The sequence below is a fragment of the Canis lupus genome, chromosome 18 (genome assembly GCF_011100685.1).
Source record: "Canis lupus familiaris isolate Mischka breed German Shepherd chromosome 18, alternate assembly UU_Cfam_GSD_1.0, whole genome shotgun sequence".
NCBI lineage: Eukaryota > Metazoa > Chordata > Mammalia > Carnivora > Canidae > Canis > Canis lupus.
Window position 1 is genome coordinate 18,350,752 of NC_049239.1, and position 21,887 is coordinate 18,372,638.

At 41.3% G+C, this 21,887-nt stretch overlaps 1 protein-coding gene across 8 annotated transcripts in view; it reads right to left on the minus strand.

The window, feature by feature from the left end:
* MAGI2 (membrane associated guanylate kinase, WW and PDZ domain containing 2) overlaps positions 1 to 21,887 on the minus strand; it is a 1,330,046-nt gene that overhangs the window by 98,812 nt on the left and 1,209,347 nt on the right. For all 8 annotated transcript variants that reach the window (XM_038562829.1, XM_038562825.1, XM_038562824.1 and 5 more), the window contains 2 exons: positions 16,352 to 16,571; positions 15,770 to 15,913 (listed from right to left, as the gene is read on the minus strand). In XM_038562829.1, the coding sequence (XP_038418757.1) occupies positions 15,770 to 15,913; positions 16,352 to 16,571 (364 nt within the window). The remainder of the gene's footprint in view (positions 1 to 15,769; positions 15,914 to 16,351; positions 16,572 to 21,887) is intronic.

Consider the following 21,887-nt stretch of genomic DNA (forward strand, 5'->3'; position numbering starts at 1 on the left):
TATACCCTCAAAACTATAGAACACTTCTGAAAGAAATTGAGGAAGACACAAAGAGATGGAAAAATATTCCATGCTCATGGATTGGCAGAATTAATATTGTGAAAATGTCAATGTTACCCAGGGCAATATACACTTTTAATGCAATCCCTATCAAAATACCATGGACTTTCTTCAGAGAGTTAGAACAAATTATTTTAAGATTTGTGTGGAATCAGAAAAGACCCCAAATAGCCAGGGGAATTTTAAAAAAACCATATCTGGGGGCATCACAATGCCAGATTTCAGGTTGTACTACAAAGCTATGGTCATCAAGACAGTGTGGTACTGGCACAAAAACAGACGCATAGATCAGTGGAACAGAATAGAGAATCCAGAAGTGGACCCTGAACTTTATGGTCAACTAATATTCGATAAAGGAGGAAAGACTATCCATTGGAAGAAAGACAGTCTCTTCAATAAATGCTGCTGGGAAAATTGGACATCCACATGCAGAAGAATGAAACTAGACCACTCTCTTTTACCATACACAAAGATAAACTCAAAATGGATGAAAGATCTAAATGTGAGACAAGATTCCATCAAAATCCTAGAGAAGAACACAGGCAACACCCTTTTTGAACTCGGCCATAGTAACTTCTTGCAAGATACATCCACGAAGGCAAAAGAAACAAAAGCAAAAATGAACTATTGGGACTTCATCAAGATAAGAAGCTTTTGCACAGCAAGGGATACAGTCAACAAAACTCAAAGACAACCTACAGAGTGGGAGAAGATATTTGCAAATGACATATCAGATAAAGGGCTAGTTTCCAAGATCTATAAAGAACTTATTAAACTCAACACCAAAGAAACAAACAATCCAATCATGAAATGGGCAAAAGACATGAACAGAAATCTCACAGAGGAAGACATAGACACGGCCAACATGCATATGAGAAAATGCTCTGCATCACTTGCCATCAGGGAAATACAAATCAAAACCACAATGAGATACCACCTCACACCAGTGAGAATGGGGAAAATTAACAAGGCAGGAAACAATTTCTTTTTTTTTAATTTATTTTTTATTGGTGTTCAATTTACCAACATACAGAATAACCCCCAGTGCCCGTCACCCATTCTGTATGTTGGTAAATTAAATAACTTTTAAAGTTGGACCTTTTACATTTAAGTCCACAATCCATCAAGAATTGGTTTTTTGTATATGGTGTGAGGCATACATGGTAAAAAAATAATAACAATAACCCAAAACCAGAATCAAAGCCAAGCCGTAACACATTTAGATCTTAGCCTACAAGCAAAGGCGGGTCGTTGAAAACTTTTGAGGAGAAAAGTGATTTGACTACACTTGTGATTCAGGAATAGAATTCTGGTGGTGGTATATGGAGCATAAATGGGAGAAATGAGATACCCTTGGGACCCCATCTGGCTACTGGAATAGTTCTGGATAACAAAGAGGAAGGGTGGTGTTGTGGCAGTTGCAATGGAATGAAAGGAGGAAATGCCTAATTTGGGATCTGACTTAAGTTTCCTTCAGGTCCATTTCCAGAAAGACCAGACGGAAGCAGCCGGCTTCCTTCGGGCCAGCTCTGCTCAGGACTGAGCACACTCCCAAGTTAAGTAGCTAATTGCAAGCGTCACCTCAGCAGCTTCCTCCCCAATTCCCTTTGATATTCCTCCCAGTTTTCCCTCTGGAGCTAGGAAGGCAATATTTGAAAATGACCCAATATTCAATATTCATTAATCCTTCTCTTTGCTTACGTACATTTGACCTTAACTTCCCTTTCTGGGCTCAATCATTCTCTCAAGGTCTCATACAAAGCAAAGTGATGCTAATAGGTTTAGGAGTCTCCCTCTCTTCCCGCAAGAAGACTAATATTGCTGACAGTGTCCTAAAGACTAGTGGTATATCATCCTCTTGGCAGATAATTACACTAGGGCATGAGACACTAAGGAACTGGTGGCTGGTTTGAAATGGAAAATGAGTGCCTTGGACATTTAACAGGCAGCTGGAAGTTCGGGTTAGGCATTTAGGAGGGAAGTCAGCCCCTACACCCCAAAGTTGACCAAAAAATGAGACAAGCCTGCCTTGGAGGTTGTGCTGTTTTATGCAGGATCAAGGAGAGGTGATGGATCCCAGTGGAGAGACGAAGTACATATTTGAAAAACAAGTATCTCATCAAGTTGAAGCACCCGGGAGTCAGATACAGTAATGACCTTTTCATCCTGGCGAAGGAGGCAGCCATGTTCCACAGGTCAGAGCAGAGGTCATTACTTTGTTCAGTCGCGCAGATGCTAGGAAGCAGTGGCAGGGGGAGACGGGACCAGGGTCTGAGGATGCTGGATTGCCAAGGAGGCAACACTCTAGGAGCACCCAAGCAAGAAACATGAGTGGCCTGGGAATCACATTCCAAGAATAGAGTACGCAGCTCTCAACATGCTCCGAGTCACTCTGCTGTGCACACCCAATCCTGGCGCGTCAGGATCAAGGTGTGCTTCATGGCCACTGTTCTGACTACAACAGAGAACTGAGTGGGGCACGGGGCACCTGCGTGACTCCAGGCCGCCCGCACCCAGAGCCTTAGGTCTGGGGAGGTGATGCAATGACAGAGGATCTCAAGCACAGGGCTAATCTGCATAAACACAGGGAAGACATTTTTATAACAATGAAGAGGGGAGAAATTTGGACTTATTCTCAGATAAAGGCAGAGCAATGATGGCTCAATACGAAGAGGAAGCTGTCCTCACAAGTCCTCCCCTCATTGAAGAGGCCACTAAAATGTGCTTGGCAGATCACAGCGGTGGCTTGTAAACTTTCTCATTCTTTTCCAAGGGCAAAACCCAAACCCAAACCGAAGCCATGAGTAATTAAAATGCAAAGATTCTCCTCACTTCTAATCTATTCAATTTCTCCTCTGTCTTTTCCGACCAAGGCGCTATCCTAACACTAACCCTTTGATTCCTCACCAGACCTTTAACTAGTCCTCATGGGAAGCTGCTTTTGAAATGGTTCAAAGTTGGGCATCCAATAGAAGAAGAAACCGGGCAAAGAGATGGAGCCCCCCGCCCCCCCGCCCCCGTGGGATAATGAACCCTGCATGATTGACGAGGGAGGCAACGCTGATGACGGAGCCAGCTCTGCTCCCTGTGGCTTCCTTCTCCAATCAAGACAACGCTCTCCCTCATTCCCGGAAGGGACGCATGTAACTCATTTAGCACAGTGCTCACAGGTCAGGCTCTGGAAAGAAAAAGGTAATGGATTTGATCTCTTTGAGAGGTTTTCTTGCCTGTCATAAAAGGCGGGGAGCAGAAAACCTCACACTTGTAGACGATCTGAAGGGTGGGTCACGGTGGCGGCTGACAGACGACTGGGCGCCTCAGTGAGGCAGGCTCAGGGGACACGGGAGAGGCTAACGGTTACGTAGAGAGGAGCCTTCGGTGTTTACTCAGTGTCAGCACCCAGAGGCGATGAACGACGGAGCGGGTGATCTTCTGCAATGCGGGGCCGCAGACACCATCTACGCAGGCCCAGGCAACCGTCTTATTTCGGCAGTTGGACTGCTCTTTCCACTCCCGAGCGCTCGCTGTCTCCTGCCCCTCACGCTCGCTTTCATCAACCTCCTTAGCTCGTCTGTCCACGTTGAACTGACGGGCTCAGCTCTGCCACGTTGGAATATTCTCTTGAGCTCTGGCTTTCCCCTCCCTCGACCGATGGCCCTGCTCTCCTGTGTACTTTCTGGAACAGGCTCCGGCGCCCCTGTCTTGTAACCCTTCATCCTGTCATGTTTTGCATCCCTCATGCTTTTGAAGTTCTTCATTATGTCCCTCTTGCCCTTACTTTTCCCTTTTTTTTTTCTTCCACTCCTATTCCTACCGTGTCATTCACATTTGGTGACTGGGGGTGTACGTATGAGGAAAACAAGTTGCGAAATGTCACCTAGTCTAAGGTTAAAGGCATTTAAAGGATGGTAGGCACGACAGGCCCACTGTGTCACTGGCCCTGCCAAATCCGGAGTGACGGGATGCGCTCCGGGGAGGACGGCGGGCTTAGGGCCAGGCCCCGGGGGGGACACCGACCGAACACCACCCAGGTCATCCTCGGGTGGCTGAGGCCTGCCCCACGGGGTGCACACAGCTGGCCCCCGGGGTTCTGCCCCCCGAAGGCTGGCGTTCACACGTTCTCTCGGCAGCCGGGAGCAGCAGGCAGGCCCCGGGCCTGGGGTGGGGGGGCTCAGGGGGCCTGGCTCCTGTGCTCGGTCAGCTCTCCTGACGTGGCCACACTCCGGGACGTGAAGTCAGCACCGCGGCCACAGGCTACAGAGGGCCACAAGCAGCCGCTGACAGGCGGGGGTGGCCTGGTGCGAGGCCCAGAGGAGCTTTCTCGGAGGATGCGGAGCCTGAGTGGACGTGAGAAGGGGGAGTCAGCCGGGGGGAGAGGGAGGCCTGGGAAGCCCGGCCTGAGGGGGGCAGGGCCTAGGGCACCCAGGGCATTGGCAGCCTGCTTGGGGCACCCATCTTTGCCCTGAAAGCAAGGGGGGGCCACAGAAGGGTCTTATGCAATGGGCGATAGATCAGATTTGTGTTTTGAGAAGGAGCTCATCTAACTAGGGTGGGAGGGTGGGGGCAAATGCAAGGTGATGTGCTCTTCGAAGCTTCCATAACCTCTTGACATACACACTTCCTTAAAAATGCCTTCGGTATCTCTGGGCTTGGAGTCCTGGCTAATTTTAATAGAAACACAGACCTCGGTAGGAAGGAGGGGGAGAAAGAATAGAAAGAAACGCAGGAATATTGAAGTAGATGCCTTGTCCTTCCTAGAAAAAGATGATTCCCATTTAACAGAAGAGTAAAATGGACTCTGTGAAGTAACTCGCACGATGGGACACCTGGGTGGCTCAGCGGGTGAGAGTCGGCCTTTGGCCCAGGGCGTGATCCCAGGGTCCTGGGATGGAGTCCCACATCGGGCTCCCTGCGAGGAGCTGCTTCTCCCTCTGCCTGTGTCTCTGCCTCTCTCATGAATGAATGAATGAATGAATAAATAAATAAACAATAAATAAATAAATAAATAAAATCTTAAAAAAAATAACTTGCATGATATGGGGATATGCTGCCATTCTGTGAAGTGCTAGAGCTGCTCCAGCTGGTCCTGCTGGCCGGGAGAAGAACACTTCCTCCCGCTCGCCCACCCACAGGAGGCTGGCATTTGAGGCTCTAGAGCAGCTCTAAGCTCTTGACAGGGTAACTAGTCCAAGGTCGGGGTTAGAGAGCCAGTGAGGTGCTGAGCCAGTATAGGAACGTCAGACCTGCCAGGCTCCTGCTCTTTTTACTGCCCCCTATTTCATTACAAAGAAGAAACAGGCTGTGGCAAGAGGAAAGGGAACAAGATAGGGGATGGACCAGGAAGTCCAACAGACAGGTAGAAACTTCCCCCTAGGGGTCTTCAGGGTAAGGAAGGTAAGGAAGCAACGGAGTGGGCTGGAGACGACGAGAATATCTCGCATGAGCCAACTGGAAGCAAGCAAAGTGCACCAGTTCTTTTTTTTTTTTTTTAAAGATTCTGTTTATTTATTCATGAGAGACACACATAGAGAGGCAGAGACACAGGCAGAGGGACAGGCAGGCTCCATGCAGGGAGCCCGATGTGGGACTGGATCCTGAGACTCCAGGAAAAGTGCACCAGTTCTTCAGTGAATGTCAGTGACCAGAGACTTCAGACTGAGACAGACCCACTGATGGGTGTATATGGCTATTTTTACCCATTTTTTTCCCCTGGGAAATAGTGTGTGCGAGAGAGTCTCTTGTTGCTAAGGGAGACAGCCTTGCTGCTTTGTTTCTCCGGATCCAAGGGCGCATCAAATCAAGACACGGTGTGGGGCCCTTCAGGGTCAAGGGCGGAATAGGAGTAAGAGGTGGAGGGCTGCTCCCCTAGAGTCCCGCAGAGCCTCCCGCTGGCAGGCCCACTCACCTCTGGCCCCGACAAGCAGCCCTGGTCGGGGAAAGTCAGATAGGATCCTTCCGGAGCGGTCACTAGGAACCTGCGTACTACTAAATGTGTCCCCAACCCAGAGTAGATTCCTCTTACCTCTGGCCGGAGATGACAAACCCAGAGAAATCTATTTGAGCCACCAAAACAAGTTTCCTGGGAATGAAGACCACCCTTAAAATTTCAGATACAAAGGTGAGGACATAAGAGCAGCAGTTGACGCAGGTTTTGCTCAGCAAGCCCATTTCTAAGGCATTTCGAACATTGCCTCAGTGGTGTCTGTAATAGCACGCGGAGCATGCTCGCACAGTTTTGACTGGCTGCACTGGGACCCACACCCGCTGCTGTAGGAACTGCTGCAGCCTCCCTGCCCACAGCCACTCTACCTTCTTCTTGCCCTATATCTGTTTACAACAGCGACAAAAATAAGGTAGCTTTGATCCACACATGGCCTGCAGACTTGTTTTGTTTCACATGCACACTTTTTAAAAAATTAAACAAGAACATTTAAAAAAATTCTGGCTGATTTTTAAAAATATGGATTTTTGCTTTCTCTTGAAAGGTCGAAGACTTAAAAGGAGGAAGCAAGCATCACCTCTGATCAATAGCTGACCAGGGCTCGTAGTGGCTGCTCCTCAGAAGTGCCAGGGCTCTCCATGCTTTACACATTCATGTTCCCTGCCTGGCCTCTGCAGACACATGAATTTGAGACCATCCTTCCCTCCTTCTGAGACTGTGGGCCCAAGCAGAGCTTCTGTACTGCTGAGGTGGCAAAATGTGGCAGAGGGTAAGGAGGACACCATGCTTCTCTCTGCCCAGAACCCAGCATGAGTGCATGACAAGGGCTTTAGGAGCATACAGACTTAGCCCCTTGTCTGTGGTTCTCAGGCAGGGCTGTAGCTGGGGCAAGGCCTCCCTAGAAATCAAGAATAAATAGTAACCAGAAAATCCCCAAACATTTAAAAATACAAAAACAAGAGCACCTTCTAAATAATCTATGAGTCGAAGAGGAAATCATAGTAGAAATTAAAATATATTTAGAACTTAAAATCATGAACATACTACATATCAAAACTACAGCCTTAAATTTATATATTATTCATAGAAATGAAGAAAAGCAGAGAATTACTGATCCAACTTAAGGAGCAATAAAAATAACAAAAGGGTAAAAAAAAAAAAACAGAGGGAGAGAAATACTAAATATAAAACCAGTAATGAATAAGCAAGAGAACAAATATATAAGCTGGTTCTGTAAAAGAATAAGAAAATGGACAAATCTCTGGCATGATTCATAAAGATAAATCAAAGAATGCAGAAATAAACAGCGGCAAATGAATGAGATGGGGACATAAAAACAAATCCTTCAGAAATTAAGTATATAATAAGATAATATTATAAATACTTTGGAAACTAAGACGGAATAGGCCAACTATTAGAAAAATAATTTATTAGAATTGACCCAAAAAGAAATAAAAAATAAGAATACCCTAGTTCTTGTAGAAATGTAATTAGTGATTTAAAATTTTCACATGAAGAAAGCACATCAGACTTGGGTGGATTTCAAGGTGCATTCTACCAAACATTCGAGGACAATTCTCAACTTATATAAGCTTTACCAGACAGCAACAACAATGACAACAACAGAAAGTATGATTCCTTCTCACTTTATAAGGTTAGAATAACATTAATATCAAAATCATTCAACAACACTACAAGAAAAAATTTCAGGTTGCTCTCACTCAAGAACAAAGATACAAATATCCTAAAGGAACTATCAGAAAATGAATTGAGCAATGCATGAAAGGATCATCATGAATAAGTAGGGCTTATCTAAGGAAATCATGAGTGATAATAACATAAAACCCATTAATATGATTAAGCATATAAATCAGCATGTTAAAGAAAAAAGATCATATGATACTTTCCATGGATATAGATTAGTACATAAAATTCAACATGAATTCCAAATAAACTCTCTAGTAAACTGATAATAGAAGGGAACATCCTTTATCTGATAAAGCTTATCTATATAAACTCATTAAACATTATGTTTAGTGGTGAAATGTTAAAAGCATTCCCTGTAAGATCAGAACTAGAACAAGAGTATTTGCTTTGACCACTTCTATTTAGAGTCACACTGGAAGTTGAACATGTGCAGTGAGATAGGAAAAAAAGTAAAAGAACTTAAAAGAAAGACACAGTATAATTTGCAGAAAATGTGTTTACCTATCTAGAAAATCTAGAGATAGCTACAGATAAATTATTTGAATTATGAGTTTAGTAATTTTGCATGATACGATCGATCAACATACAAAAATCAGTTCTCTTTCTTTTCACTGGTAACACTTTATCTTAATATTACATTAAAAATACTATATATATGGGCACCTGGGTGGCTCAGTCAGTTGAGCATCTGACTCTTGATTTCAGCTCAGGTCCTGATCTTAGGGTCATAAGATAAAGCCGGAGTGGGGCTCTGTGCTGAGAGCAAGCCTGCTTAGAATTCTCTCTCCGGCTCTGCCCCTCCCCATGCTCACACATGCATGCACACACTCTTTCTCAAAAAAAAAAAGCAAATCAAAACATCATATAAGAATTATATAAGAACATTATATAAGAAGATTATATAAAAATAAAAGAACCAAGTGCCTAGAATCAATCTAGCAAAATGTTTGCAGGTATGTTATGGAAAAAACTATAACCTTTGAGCAGTTTATGGAAAGCCTAAATAAATGGATTATATCATGTTCATGGATAGAAAGATTCAATATTATAAAGATTATAAATACTATACAGTTTTCCCACATTTTTATAGATTCTAAACAATTCCAATAAAAATCCTAATAGGACAAGCAAGTTCTAAAAATTTATATTGAAGGGGAAAGATCCAAGAACATCCAGATATTCCTGAAGAATTAAAATGTATGACTGGGGATGAGGGGATGAGCAGCTTCTCTATCAAAAGTCAAGACTTATTAAAAGGTAGATAAGTATAGTGTTGATGCAGGCATAGACAAATAGAACAGAACAAAAGCGTAAATAATCTATGAACAGACCATTGATTATAGAATTTTTATTTATTATAGGGCTATCATTGCAGATTGGTGGAAAACGAGGGGACATTCAGCAAATGACACTGTGACAGGTGGTTAACCACATAGAAAAACTAAAACTGGGTTTCTTTCTTATACTACACAGAGAAATCAATTCTAGGTGGTTAAAGACTTAGAAATGAAAAGTAAAACCATACAACTTTTAGAAAAAGATGTAAGAGATCTTTAAGAATATGAGTTAGGGAATAATTCTTCAAAGATGACATAGAGAGAGGAAGCTATGAAAGAAAGGGTTTATTCAGTCAATTACACTGAAATTAAGGCTTTCTATTTATCAAAGTGCATCATAAAGAAAGTGAAACTACAGGTCATAAACTGGATGAAAATATTTGTAATACAGCAATCGATGAAAAACCATCACCAAGAACATAGAAACACTTCCAAAATCAATATGAAAAGAATAAATAATTCGACAGAAAATAGGGAAAATAGATGAATAGGCATTTGTATGTAAGAGATAACACAAAAAGCCAATAAACATAAGAAAAGATGATGGACATCATTTTTAATCAAGAAAGTTACAAATTCACACCTATGTGTGAATTCACAAATTCACACCTATGATGTGTCATTTTTCTGTCTACCAGAATGAGAATTTAAAAGCTTGAAATACAAGTTTTATGAGGATGTATAGTCGGGGAAACTCTTACACTGTTCACCTGTGTATAAAATTTGGATAATACTTAGGAAAATATTTTTAGTTAAATATATGCCCACCTAGTTATATAGTCTAGTCTAGAAAAATTCTTCCATATATGAAGCAGAAAATACACATAAGGATTATAATCGTTATGAAAAGCTGAAAAAAATGTCCATTGGACATGGAAAATCTCAAATTTCCATGGATAATTACTAGAGACTGTAGCATATTCATACAATGGAATGATTTGCAGCAGTTAAAATAAGTGAACTATAGCTTCATGCATCAACTTAGATGAGCCTTATGAATATAAAGTATAAAAAGCAAACCACAGAGAAGGACATGTACAATATGATTAATTTATAACATTCCTGAAGTGTGCAAAACTAAATATTATAGTTGAGATATACACAGATATGTAGTAAAACTGGAAGAAATTATAAGTGTTTGTTTAGAGTGGTGGCTTTCTGGGGGCTGGTGTGTGTGGGGAAGTTGTCAGAGGAGATTGGTCATATTCTATTTCTTAAGCAGGTCTACGGGTTTATGGGTGCGTGAATCATTTTTAGTATTTATACCTACTAAATATGTTACAAATATTCTTCTAAATGGTTTTATGTTTAATAAAAACAATATGTAAAATAGAAACTTTTATTCCGTAGTCACAGGCTAGTCATGCCTAGATCACAGAAAGAGATGGGGTACATTAAAAAAACGGCTATCAGGGAGGATGTGGAGAAAGGGGACCCCTCTCACACTGTTGGTAGGAATGCTGGCTGGTCCAGCTACTCTGGAAAACAGTGTGGAGGTTCCTCAAAAAATTTAAAATAGAACCACCCTATGATCCAGCAACTGTAGTACTAGGTATTTACCCAAAGGACACGAAAAATACAGATTCGAAGGGATACATGCACCCTGATGTTTATAACAGCATTCTCAACAATAGCCAAACTATAGAAAGAGCCCACATGTCCACTGACTGATGAGCGGATAAAGAAGATGTGGTGCATATACATACAATGAAATATTACTCAGCCATCAATAAGAATGAAGTCTTGCCATTTGTAATGATGTGGATGGAGCTAGAGTGTATTATGCTAAACAAAATAAGTCAGAAAAAGACAAACGTCATATGATTCACTCCTATGTGGGGATTAAGAAACAGAAAACAAATGATCATAGGGAAAAAATAGAGAGGCAAACCAAGAAATAGACTCTTAACTGTAGAGAACAAACTGATGGTTACCAGAGGGGAAGGACATGGGGAAGGTGAAATAGGTGATGGGGATTAAGGAGTTCACTTGTGATGAGCACTGGGTGTTAAATGTTAAGTGTTGAATCATTACAAGTATACACCTGAAACTAATATTATACTGTAGGTTGACTAGCTGGAATTTAAATACAAGCTAAAAGAAAGAAAAAGATAGATAAGCAGTATTTTTTGTTTTGCACATTGTTCAGTCTACCAAGGATTTTTTAGGTCAGCCTGAGGCCCACTGTAGGCAGACTTGTGCATATGGGTTTCAAGAAGGTAAGCCATTTTATAAATAAGCTCATGCAATGCTAAAAAGGCATATACAATTTTTATACAACTGTTTGGTGGTGAAGCTAAAAAATGATGTTTTTTTAAAAAAAGATTTTATTTATTTATTCATGAGAGACAGAGAGAGAGAGACCCAGGCAGAAGGAGAAGCAGGCTCCCTACAAGGAGCCTGATGTGGGACTCGATCCTGGACCCTGGATCACACACTGACCCTAAGGCAGACGTCAATGGCTGAGCCACCCAGGTGTCCCAAATGATGTTCTTTTTTATAATAGAAAGTATGTTTTATGGAAATGGGGAATATAATTACATTTTATGGAAACAGGAAAATATTTTACCTTTTCAAGAGCAAAACTTGTTCTCCTTTCAGATTCTCTTTTAATTGGACTGTCAGACTTTATTTATGTAATTAGAAATACTATGCTTTCCTCCAAATGTCTCTTGATTTCTTAAGATCCCTTGATTCACCAGTAAGTTATTCTGTATATTCATTATTCTTTGCCCGTGTTTCCTATTTATTTTCTGTTTTAAATTATAATTGTGTCCCTAAAAACTTGGTATCAGATATTTGTTCATCAGTACAAACACTTTATTACTCTCAACTTTATTAGACTATTTTACAAATTTAAAACATCCTTCTTTTTAAAACATAGCCATTGATAATCTCTAATAATTTCCTACACTTTTCTTTAAAATCTGAATGCCGTTTGTGTTTTTCTTATGACGTTAGCCTTCCCGAATGACTGAAAAAAAATCAATCAGACATGATGGTTATGTTTCTATTTTCTTTTCCCTGTATTTTCTGCATTTAAAGATTATGTTTTGCTTGCTTACTTTTTTTGTTTTTTTGAGAGAGAGCGAGAGAGAGCATGCATTTACATGCGTGCTCCTGTGCAAACACGGAAGGGGGGTGGGGAGAGGCAGAGGGAGAAGGAGAAAATCCTAAGTAGGTCCCATGCCCAGCATGGAGCTCAACACTCAGCTTGATCTCACAACCCTGAGATCATGCCCCGAGCCGAAATCAAGAGACGCTCAACTGACTGAGCCACCCAGGCACCCCAGACATGCTTTAAAAATATTTATGTGCCATTGTTTCTTAAAATCCCCAGTGTGAGACGGATATCCTTGTACCCTTGCTCACCACCTTCTCTGGCACCACTGGACCTGACTTTCTTGTAGTACTAAAGAGGCATATGCCACCACTGTCTTACAACTAAGGCGATGATAAAAGACCCAGGAGAAGTCTCAGGTGCAGAGGCTAACATCTGGTGCATTAACTAAGTGTTCAAAAATGCTATTATTTACATCCCTGACCCAAGGGCCTAGTAATTCATTAGTTGTTACATGAAATGATTTTTCAGAATCATCCAGCTCTTTCACAGTAATTCTGATTTCATCAATTCTAATTATGCTGTGTTTCATCTTAGATATCTAGCTATGATCAGATCATTACCCGGCTTTTTCCTTCTGTTTCTGATCATGAAAAAGGGGGAAAAATCTTTTCCACATTGATTTGATCATAAAGTGGGTGTGTGTTTAGTTTGTACATAGAGGAAATGATAGATTAAGACTGAAGGTGAAGGAATCACATCAATAAGGAGAAACGTGTCTGGATGTTTTAAAGGCTGGGAAGAACCTGGTGCTAGCTTCTGTACTTCTTGGGTTTATTTCTAATGATAGCCCATGAATCCTTTGTCCACCTATTTTTCTTAGGAGTCTTAGAGCTTTGCAACCAAGCCCTAACACCCATGGAGTGCAGAGTTGCCTTATAATTAAGATCTGTGTAGGTATCTGGGCCGCAGTGGTATCAAGGGGAGGATCTTACATAAAATGAAAAACAGGTCCCTAATTGATGGTATTGTAAAGTTTTCAAATTGGTAACCTAGATATCATCCAGTTTATGCATTAGTTTAAAATAATCCACTGAATCATGCAAATACTGATCGATCCTAGTCCTTGCCAAAATCATTTAAATGCATCTGTGAATTACAGGTTATTGCCAATTACTGATAAGCACAAATGAAGGTAGGAAACATTAGCTTAAATGATTTGATCATAAACACTGGAACAAGATCTGATTTAATTATGTGCTATGATGAAGAACAGCTATGCAGATACAAAATAGTTACCTAAATCTGACAGTAGATAATATGAACATGGTGAAGTTGTCTCTTTCCCTGACATGCAGTTAGTCCCTGGACAAATCCTCCACTGGTCCATGAGTGAGAAAACGAGTGCTAAATATAATCCATAAAGAGCATAAAACAGTCCATCCATCCCTGCTAAGTTCCCAGCCTGAATTTAAAGATTGGAGATAAAAATCAACCAGTAAAATTTTATCCACGGAATTTCTGTGACCCCACAGTGGTTCCTTTTCTTGAGAATTATTATATATAATAACCCCAATGAACTAACCTGTATTATCTAAAACTGGCCATAACCAGCCCTTTTAGATAGCTTGCACACAGAATAGGTTGCTCTATAAATCTAGCACGGACAATTATAAAATATTACTTATTTTTATAATCTTTGAAACGAAGTTAAAATACCATTTTCTGAAACCCAGTTGACTCATTTTTATCACTTGCCAGAAGAAAAAGCATCTTTCATAAAATTGAGCACCTGCCTACAGAATTGTAAATCTGTGTTTACATGTATTTAAAAACCTCTGGTAAACTGTTGGAACAGGATGAAAATCTCCTTAGACAAGACCTAGGGGGAATTAACAAAGCCTGAGCCACACATATCCTATCTTTGTCATACCTGTGTGGAGTCAGCTTCCCTCTGGCTCAGTTAGAAGTTCTCAAACTTCAGTTTGCATCAGATTCACCGGTGTGTGTGTGTGTGTGTGTGTGTGTGTGTGTGTGTAACACAACGCATCCTGTGACCCCACTCCTAGAGTTTCTGATTCAGTAGGTGTCTGCAGTGGGGCTCAGAATTTGCATTTCTAACATGTTCCCAGGTGATGCTGATGCCAGGGACCCAGCAGAGAACTATTGCTCTGGCTTGAATTCTCTAAGAAAGAATGTTCTTTTTACATAAGAGGACTTCTATATTTAGGCTTCTATGCCTTGGGAGTATTGTATGTATTAGCAGCCATTTAGATCATTTGTAAAAAAAATGTGACCACCGCTTGGAACCCACACAGGTCACTGTGGGTGTGGGCAGGTTTTTCTCTCTCCTAGGGGTCTGGTCACTTCACTCATGGCCTTCGTGCTGTGTTGTTTTCACCTGTACTACAAAGATTTTGGTTTATTTAACCTCTTATGAGTTGGCTTTGCAGCATGTTAAGAAAGTACCCTTTTGTGTTTAGGAAAGCCAAGAGGGCTAAACCTAAAACTCTATGCAGATGGGGTCAGAGGAGGCTGGTGTTGGCTTAGGGCAGGGGCTGTCAATCTCGAGAGTCAGCCCCAACCTGGGTTCGTATCCATCTTGGATACTTCCCTGTTGTCAAAGAATTCTGAAGGGAGGGAGAAAAATTGACCTGATTTATGTTCTTCCTACTTTTGCACTGTGGATGACTCATTTTCCTTGAATGAAAACCACAGAAATGGTAGACTGGGTGGTAGGAACAACCGATTCATTCAGTTATTCGGGAGCAAGTGGTAGGTGAAGCTTAGCCTAAGAACCTGAGGCTCCAGAAGCCAAGAACCACAGCTTTTCTGTATTAATTTAGAGGACAAAGAGGGAGGGCAAAAATGAACTCCAGATTTTATTTACAATAGCTAACTTTTACTATGGGCTTACTAATGGCCATTTTGCGGAAAGAGAGGGAGGGAGCGAGAGAGGGAGAGGGAGAGAGAGAGAGACAGAGACAGAGACAGAGAGAGACTAATAGTCTATACTGTTATCAAGTTTTCTTTTGTACCTTGAGATGTTTTGTACCATCAATCAGATGCCTCAAAATTGCTATACATTAAGAAAAATCCACCTCAACTTACGCTCTAATTGGAAAATGCCACCATTTTTAAGGACAACATATATTTAAGAAGCTTAGTCCCCCTTTTTTTTCCAGTAGCAAAGCCAAAAGACTAGTCAACGCAAGAGAAATCTTTCCAAAGAGACACAGAACCATTTGATTAATAAGCACAGAGGGAAAAGAAAGCATAAAACAATAAAATAAATTTCAAAAGATTTCCTCTCAAATGAAAATTAAATATCATCAAACCATAGGAAAAATTATGGATCCATGTTTTCACTTCAAACTATTTTAGGTTACTTTGTGCATTTTCTTTAGTTTGCTCGTCAGAGAAACTACATCTTTAAAACACTACAATGAGATTTGCCAGTTGGAAGGCTATACACTAGAAAATGAGAGAGAATAGAATTCTTAAGTCAAATTCTACCAAAACATTAGAAAAGTGAGTCATGCAATGGAAAGGAGGTAAAACCCACGCCCAGCCTGTTTGCTGAATCACCTGCTTCGGCACTCTGATACTACGGTGAGTTTTTCTTTCAGAATCAAGCAGTTCTATAAAAAGAGACATTCTTACCCTCATCCTTCCATTCCTTATTGCGGGCCCATCTTCTGCCAATCTCAACACGTACAAATCCATTTTGTATTCCCTTCCTCCACGGATGCTGAATCCAAATCCTTTGGCTCCTTTCTCCATGTCCACAGTGAAATAATCAAAATCCTTTAGAGTTGGGGAGAAAATGGAATAAACAGTTGTTTAACATTAGAGAAGCTTCTATGGCCAGTCTCTCTGTTCTCCCTCTCTCTTCTAATTAATGTGTCCCAAATGATGGGATATTGTGAGAAGTAATCTGACTTTGCAGTCTAGTGAAATGCAAGGCAAAATTTCAAAGGCTCAAGCAGATTTGAATGCAGTTTACTTGGTCATTAGGAGAACTAGTGTATAGTGTGTTTACTTTGGTGTTCATCCCCTTACTGGGCAAACGTAACGACTACATTTTGCCTGAGTGATATTATCACGCCTTTGAGTTTTCTCATTCACTGCTGTTGAGCACCATAAGTAAATATATCAGAGGTGTGTGTGTGTGTGTGCACTCGTGTGAGTGAATTACAGGTTTGCTCATTAGCAAAATGAAATTTAATGGGGTCTTTGAGGTACCTGGGGCTGCCTATAGTCTGCCAGAGGGTACTGTCTGGTGTCAGGGGAGTGCTGTCTGTAGTCCAACAGGGGAGGCTGCCTGTAGTCCAAGGGTGGGGGTTGCTGGTAGTCCCCTCCTGGGGGCTGCCTGTAGTCCAGTGGCGGCTGCCTGTAGTCCGTGAATGGAGGCTGTCGGATGTCTGGTTTCACATCTTGCCTCGCTTTTACTTCTGATCTGTAACTAAATAAATGGAAATGGGATTTGCTCTGATATCTCAGCATTCTAATTCTAAGGAGATTAGAATGATCACATGACCTCCAGGCACGTCTGGGCCACCTCTCTGGGTGGTCCTTTTGCTTGTTCAGGAATTTGAGAAAATTACAGGTAGTAAGTATCACTTTAAAATCTTTGACAACTGCCATATTGTATACTTTCCATTTGGCTCCATAAGAAAACAAGGTAAACATGATGGCTCAACCAGGACTTTGTGGAAAAGGACTTAAGGATATCCCTCTTTGACTCTGGCTATTTAAAAATGTACAATTGTAGCAAATCTAGGGAATTAAACACTTAGCTATACATCTCAAAATACCAGTCTGTCTCAACACCAGTAAACCAACACTATCAACCTCTTTCTTCTCTTTCTCTCTCTCTCTCTCTCCCCACACCCCATTCATGACTTCATGAAAGCACGATTGAAGTGATCTCTAAATACTCTATAAATATATAATTAAGGGTTATTTTAACCCGCTAGGTTGGGTCTTTCTGAATATCTTACCGAGGTTAAAGGAGTGAGAGCAAAGTATAATCAACAGCTACAAGTCAAGTAGAAAGTCATTGGGTCATTCCTAAGAGTAGAAACATTACATACAGTTTAAATACGAGGCTATAACTATCAGATCAGTATCAGGTGCTATTATCAGATACTATTATGGCTGTAAGATGAAAGGAAAGGCAAAAATGTTTATGTCCAACATGTGTCTCTTTCTTGTTTCTAGATATTACTTAAGTAGTCCCTCCCCCCACCCATGGGGGGTACATTCCAAGACCTCAGTGTTGTCTGAAACTGCAGATAGTATTGAACCCTATAAATAGTATGTTTTTTCTTGTAAGTACATACCTATGATAAAGTTTAATCTGTAAATTAGGCACAGTGAAAGATTATCAACAGTCACTAATAATAAAATAAAACAATTATAATAATATACTGCAATGAAAGCTATGTGAGTGTGGTCTCTCTCTCTCTCTCTCTTTCAAAATATCTTATTGTCCTGTGAGGTGAGGACTCACCTTTCTTGTGATGCTGGGAGATGACAAAATGCCTGTGTGATGAGATGAAGCGAGGGAAATGACCTAGGTACTATGATTATGTTGTGTAACGTTAGGCGAGGCTATTACCGAGCTTCTGACAATAATTTGTCAGAAGGAGGATTATCTGCTTCCAGACCATGCTTGAGCTTCATGGTAACTGAAACCATGGAAAGCTAAACTGCAGATTAAGGGGGGTGCTATTGCACTTATAAAATAAATATAGAAAACAGAGCTAGTTGTTTAGTGCGGCTTGGTGAATCCGAATTGCTCTAAACTGAAGGGGTTTCCAGTTCCAAAAAAAGACTAACATAGATCCCCTACCACTATGGGATCAATAATAAGGTACACTGAAAAGTTATCACCATAGTATAAAGGCCACTTAATTCTGTAATTCATTGTCTATTGTCACAGCAACAGTCCATAACGAGCTGCTCAGAATTATAGGAAGATTGAAAAGAACACATTCTGTGTAATGACAATTTTATCTAAATTAAATTTATTTAATTTTTTTAAAAATTTAAATTTATTTTACATTTATTTTAAAATAAAATAGAGAGGGTTTGAAGAATTGAGAAAATATTTAGGACCAAGGAAAAACTAAAATATATCAAGAAAACAGGATCAAAACTATGAATGTTTACCTTTAAAACCAGAGGTTTTTTGGTTTTTTGTTTTTTGTTTTTAACTGATTTAGGGCCTCACTGATGCTGATTACTACTATTTTTAAAAAATCACTCACCTGAACAATTGTCATTAGTGCAATCTAATATTTGGTGAGGACACACTAACGATGTTCAGCAGTAGATGTATTTATTTGGGGCTTTTGGAATGGGGTTAGTAAGTTGTTACTTTAAACAACACTTTGAGCAGGTCCCGTTTGATACTTAACCCTGTAGAAGTGACACATTCCTCTTGTGAATGGCACAATTGGGGCTTTGCTTTCTACCTCAGCAGGGTGTCCACTCACCGACTGGGAGTGTGCATGATGAGAACAGAATTATGTAACTATGCTTCGAATTAGATGCTTAACCGCACAAATGCATGAATTAAACAAAAGGAACTGAACTGGCTGGCATTTGCTGGCACGTGTCGATTTCTTCCCAGGAATTGTTTTTGGTAGATTAGATGTCACGCTGTTTTGAGCCATGGCACAAGTCACTTTATTTTCACCATCCGTGTGGTAGTGGTGTGCAGGATCCATCACGTGCTCCCCTTCCAACCAGATGTGTCACGGGTGTAGCAAAAGAGGGTGAAGTGTCGAGTCTCCCCAAAGATTACACAACAGCCTAGAATAGGAACTGTTAAAATGCAACAGCTGTCATCCAAGTCTACCTTCTGGCACTCAAATTGCATTTGACACCAGTGCCATGTGTCAGGATTTTGTGTTGAACCGCCCATTGAAGAGTCTTTAATAAGAAAAATACGCTTAATATTTCATGAGCGTTGCTAACTTTTAAGTGAATGATACCCTGGCATGAGCAAAAATTATGTTGATTTGAATTTGTGAAATGCCTTATTTTCAGGAAAACTCAGTATTATAAAAAAAAATACAGCCTCTTTAAAATTCCTTCACTCATGAAAGCAGGTATCAGTATAACTCTTTGTAGTTATTAATCCCATTAAAGAGATTTTTGAGATAATAAACTCAGATTTTTAGTGGTAAATTCAAGTAGAATTTTTGTATAAGCAAGTTCCAGAACCAGGAAACACTGCCCATGGGGTAGGGGAACTTGTGGTGGGATTTTCCCTCATGTGGGCCTTTCTAGAATTCTTAACAGTCTCAAAGCATCTAGGATTCAGAGTCTGTGAAAGAAGTCAATATCCAGTGTTCTTCCACTGACCTTGCTGTTTAAAATGCAAATATTAATTGCCCTTGCTGGGGAAGGTAAACTCTGCTAGTTATACTTAGTTTTGAAACATATCACATGTTGGCTCTTGTTGTTGTTGTTTTCCACAAATGCTTCTCCTTGAATACTGTTTTGCTTGTGTCCATATTAAAACTATTTTGTTTCCTGAGCATATACCTAAAGGATGTTAAGGGAAGATTAAGAAGTAGAGGTGTGCAGGGTATCAGTGGGAAGCCTGTACTGAGAGTAAATAAGATGGGATAAAATATTCAGTCACCCTAAATCATAAAATAAAAATTTGCAAGCAGATTGTCATTTAATTTTATCCCACTTTCACATGGAACCTGGCTCAGTTTGACAATGTAGGTAGGTGGGCACTTCTTGTACAAACGAACTAATAGGAACTGTATACCGGGTGCCTGGCATACAAGCCATCTTGGAGACATCTCTAGCTGATCTAGAGAAAGACAAAGAGTTTCTGATACCCTGACCATCGTCAAATGTAGCTAGGAAGAAGATCCAGGCATCTGTAAGATTATCCATCTCTTCATTCACATGTAAAAGAGCCACCCGCTAACAATCAATAGTGAAGCCAGGGAACCTGTCAAGCAAGGCCCCCCTACAGTGGGCATTTGACAGGCTTTTAATGTTATCATGAGGCAAAAATAGTTAAGAACTCTTGGAAAATTCTCGTTGGTGATTTATACAAATTTGAATCAGGTCCATCTGTTAATCCCAGGGTTAGAAAATATTTTTTTCTGTAGTCAGGACAAAAAATATTCCAAAGACCATTGCTTCTCTGATAGAGGTCTACTAGTCCCCTTGTGAGCTAGTAGCAACGGGGGCATGATAGTGACCTCGCCCAAAGGTGATTCTCCCCACCGAACTATACCGTGACGGGGATGAGTTTACCCCAAAGCCCATGTCCAGGGGAGTCTGACTCTGGAAAAGTGAGATGGGACTGTGGCCGGGAATAGCCAGTGGAACAGCCCTAAGAAAAGTCTGAAGCTGGCTCAAGGACTGCGTGCACTCAGCCCCTTCCTCCCCAGTCTGACGTGAGGCCTGAGGAAAGCCAGGGCCACCTGTTGCAACCATGCACAGTGAAAGAGAAGACACCCCTGGCTTATTAGTGAGGCACCCACGACTTATTCGTCTTAGGGTTGTCAAATGCTTACCTCCCTATCATTTGCTTTAGGGTCTTCAGTCTTTTTTCTTCCCTGGAATAGATTAAACCCATAAACAGCTGAGGACAACAGACACTTCCTTTTCCGTGAAAGCAAATGGGGGGAACTCCGAGGAGAGCAGGGCTTGATGGAAAGAACACCTGTGGCGCAGAGTAAATATTTGCTCTGCAAGCGTGCGAGTGATGAACCTACAGAGTTGTGGGGCTGGGTCTCACTTCATCTTCACCAACATGGGAGGCAGAAGCTGGGAAGCAGATGTTCAGAAAACATTAGAATTATGCAAAAGACCGGCAAGGGTCTCATACGCAGAGATGTTCCTGTGGGTTGTTCCATTTCTCTCCTTTGAAAGAGGGGAAACAGCGTGGGAACATGTCTTCATCTCTTTCTCTAATTGCTCAGCCTGACCCCGGCTCCCTGTTACACACCAGTCACACTAAGAAGACACTGCAGTTCTCACAAGGCGTGAGACTTCTCCTGGAAGTTTAAGGTACCTTCTGTACGTTAAGTTTATGATGCAGAATGGAAGAACCTCATTAGATCATGGGTAAGGGGATATAAGGGAACATGGGGTAAAAAATGCTACCATTTATTAATGCTAACAAGTCTTCCCACACTCCCCCCTCTCCACACCACCGGTGTTCCCTGAGCCACCGCCTTCTCCGAGGACGTCGGCAGCCGTCTCCCCCTGCTGAATGACCTACATCCACCCTGACCAGCCTCCAGCCAGTTCTCTGGGGTGCCAACTGAGAGGCCTTTGAAAGCAAAGCCAGCAATGTCAGTCTTCCAGCAGAAAACCCTCCAATAGGGCCCTTGATGGGGATGAGCACTGAGTGTTCTACTATATGTTGGCAAATTGTATTTAAATAAAATATTATTTGTAAAATCCTCCAATGACCTCTCACTACACTTAAGATCCAAATCTTTAACATGCTTACAAGATCCAGTAAGTGGGCCCCTACCACTCTCACTGGCTTCTTCTCAAACTATGCTCCCTGACCTCTTCCCTCGCGACATTGACCTTATTTCCACCCCTCTCATGGTTGCACGCTCCCTCCTGCCAAAAAGCTTTTGCATATGTTTCCCCCTTTGGGCTCTCTTCAGTGTGCTCTTCAGCTGAGTTAACCCCTACTGATCTAGAATTGCTCATCACTTCTTCAGGGAAGGTTCTCTTAGTATAAAGAACGGACACTTGTATTTGCTAATAAAACCATACT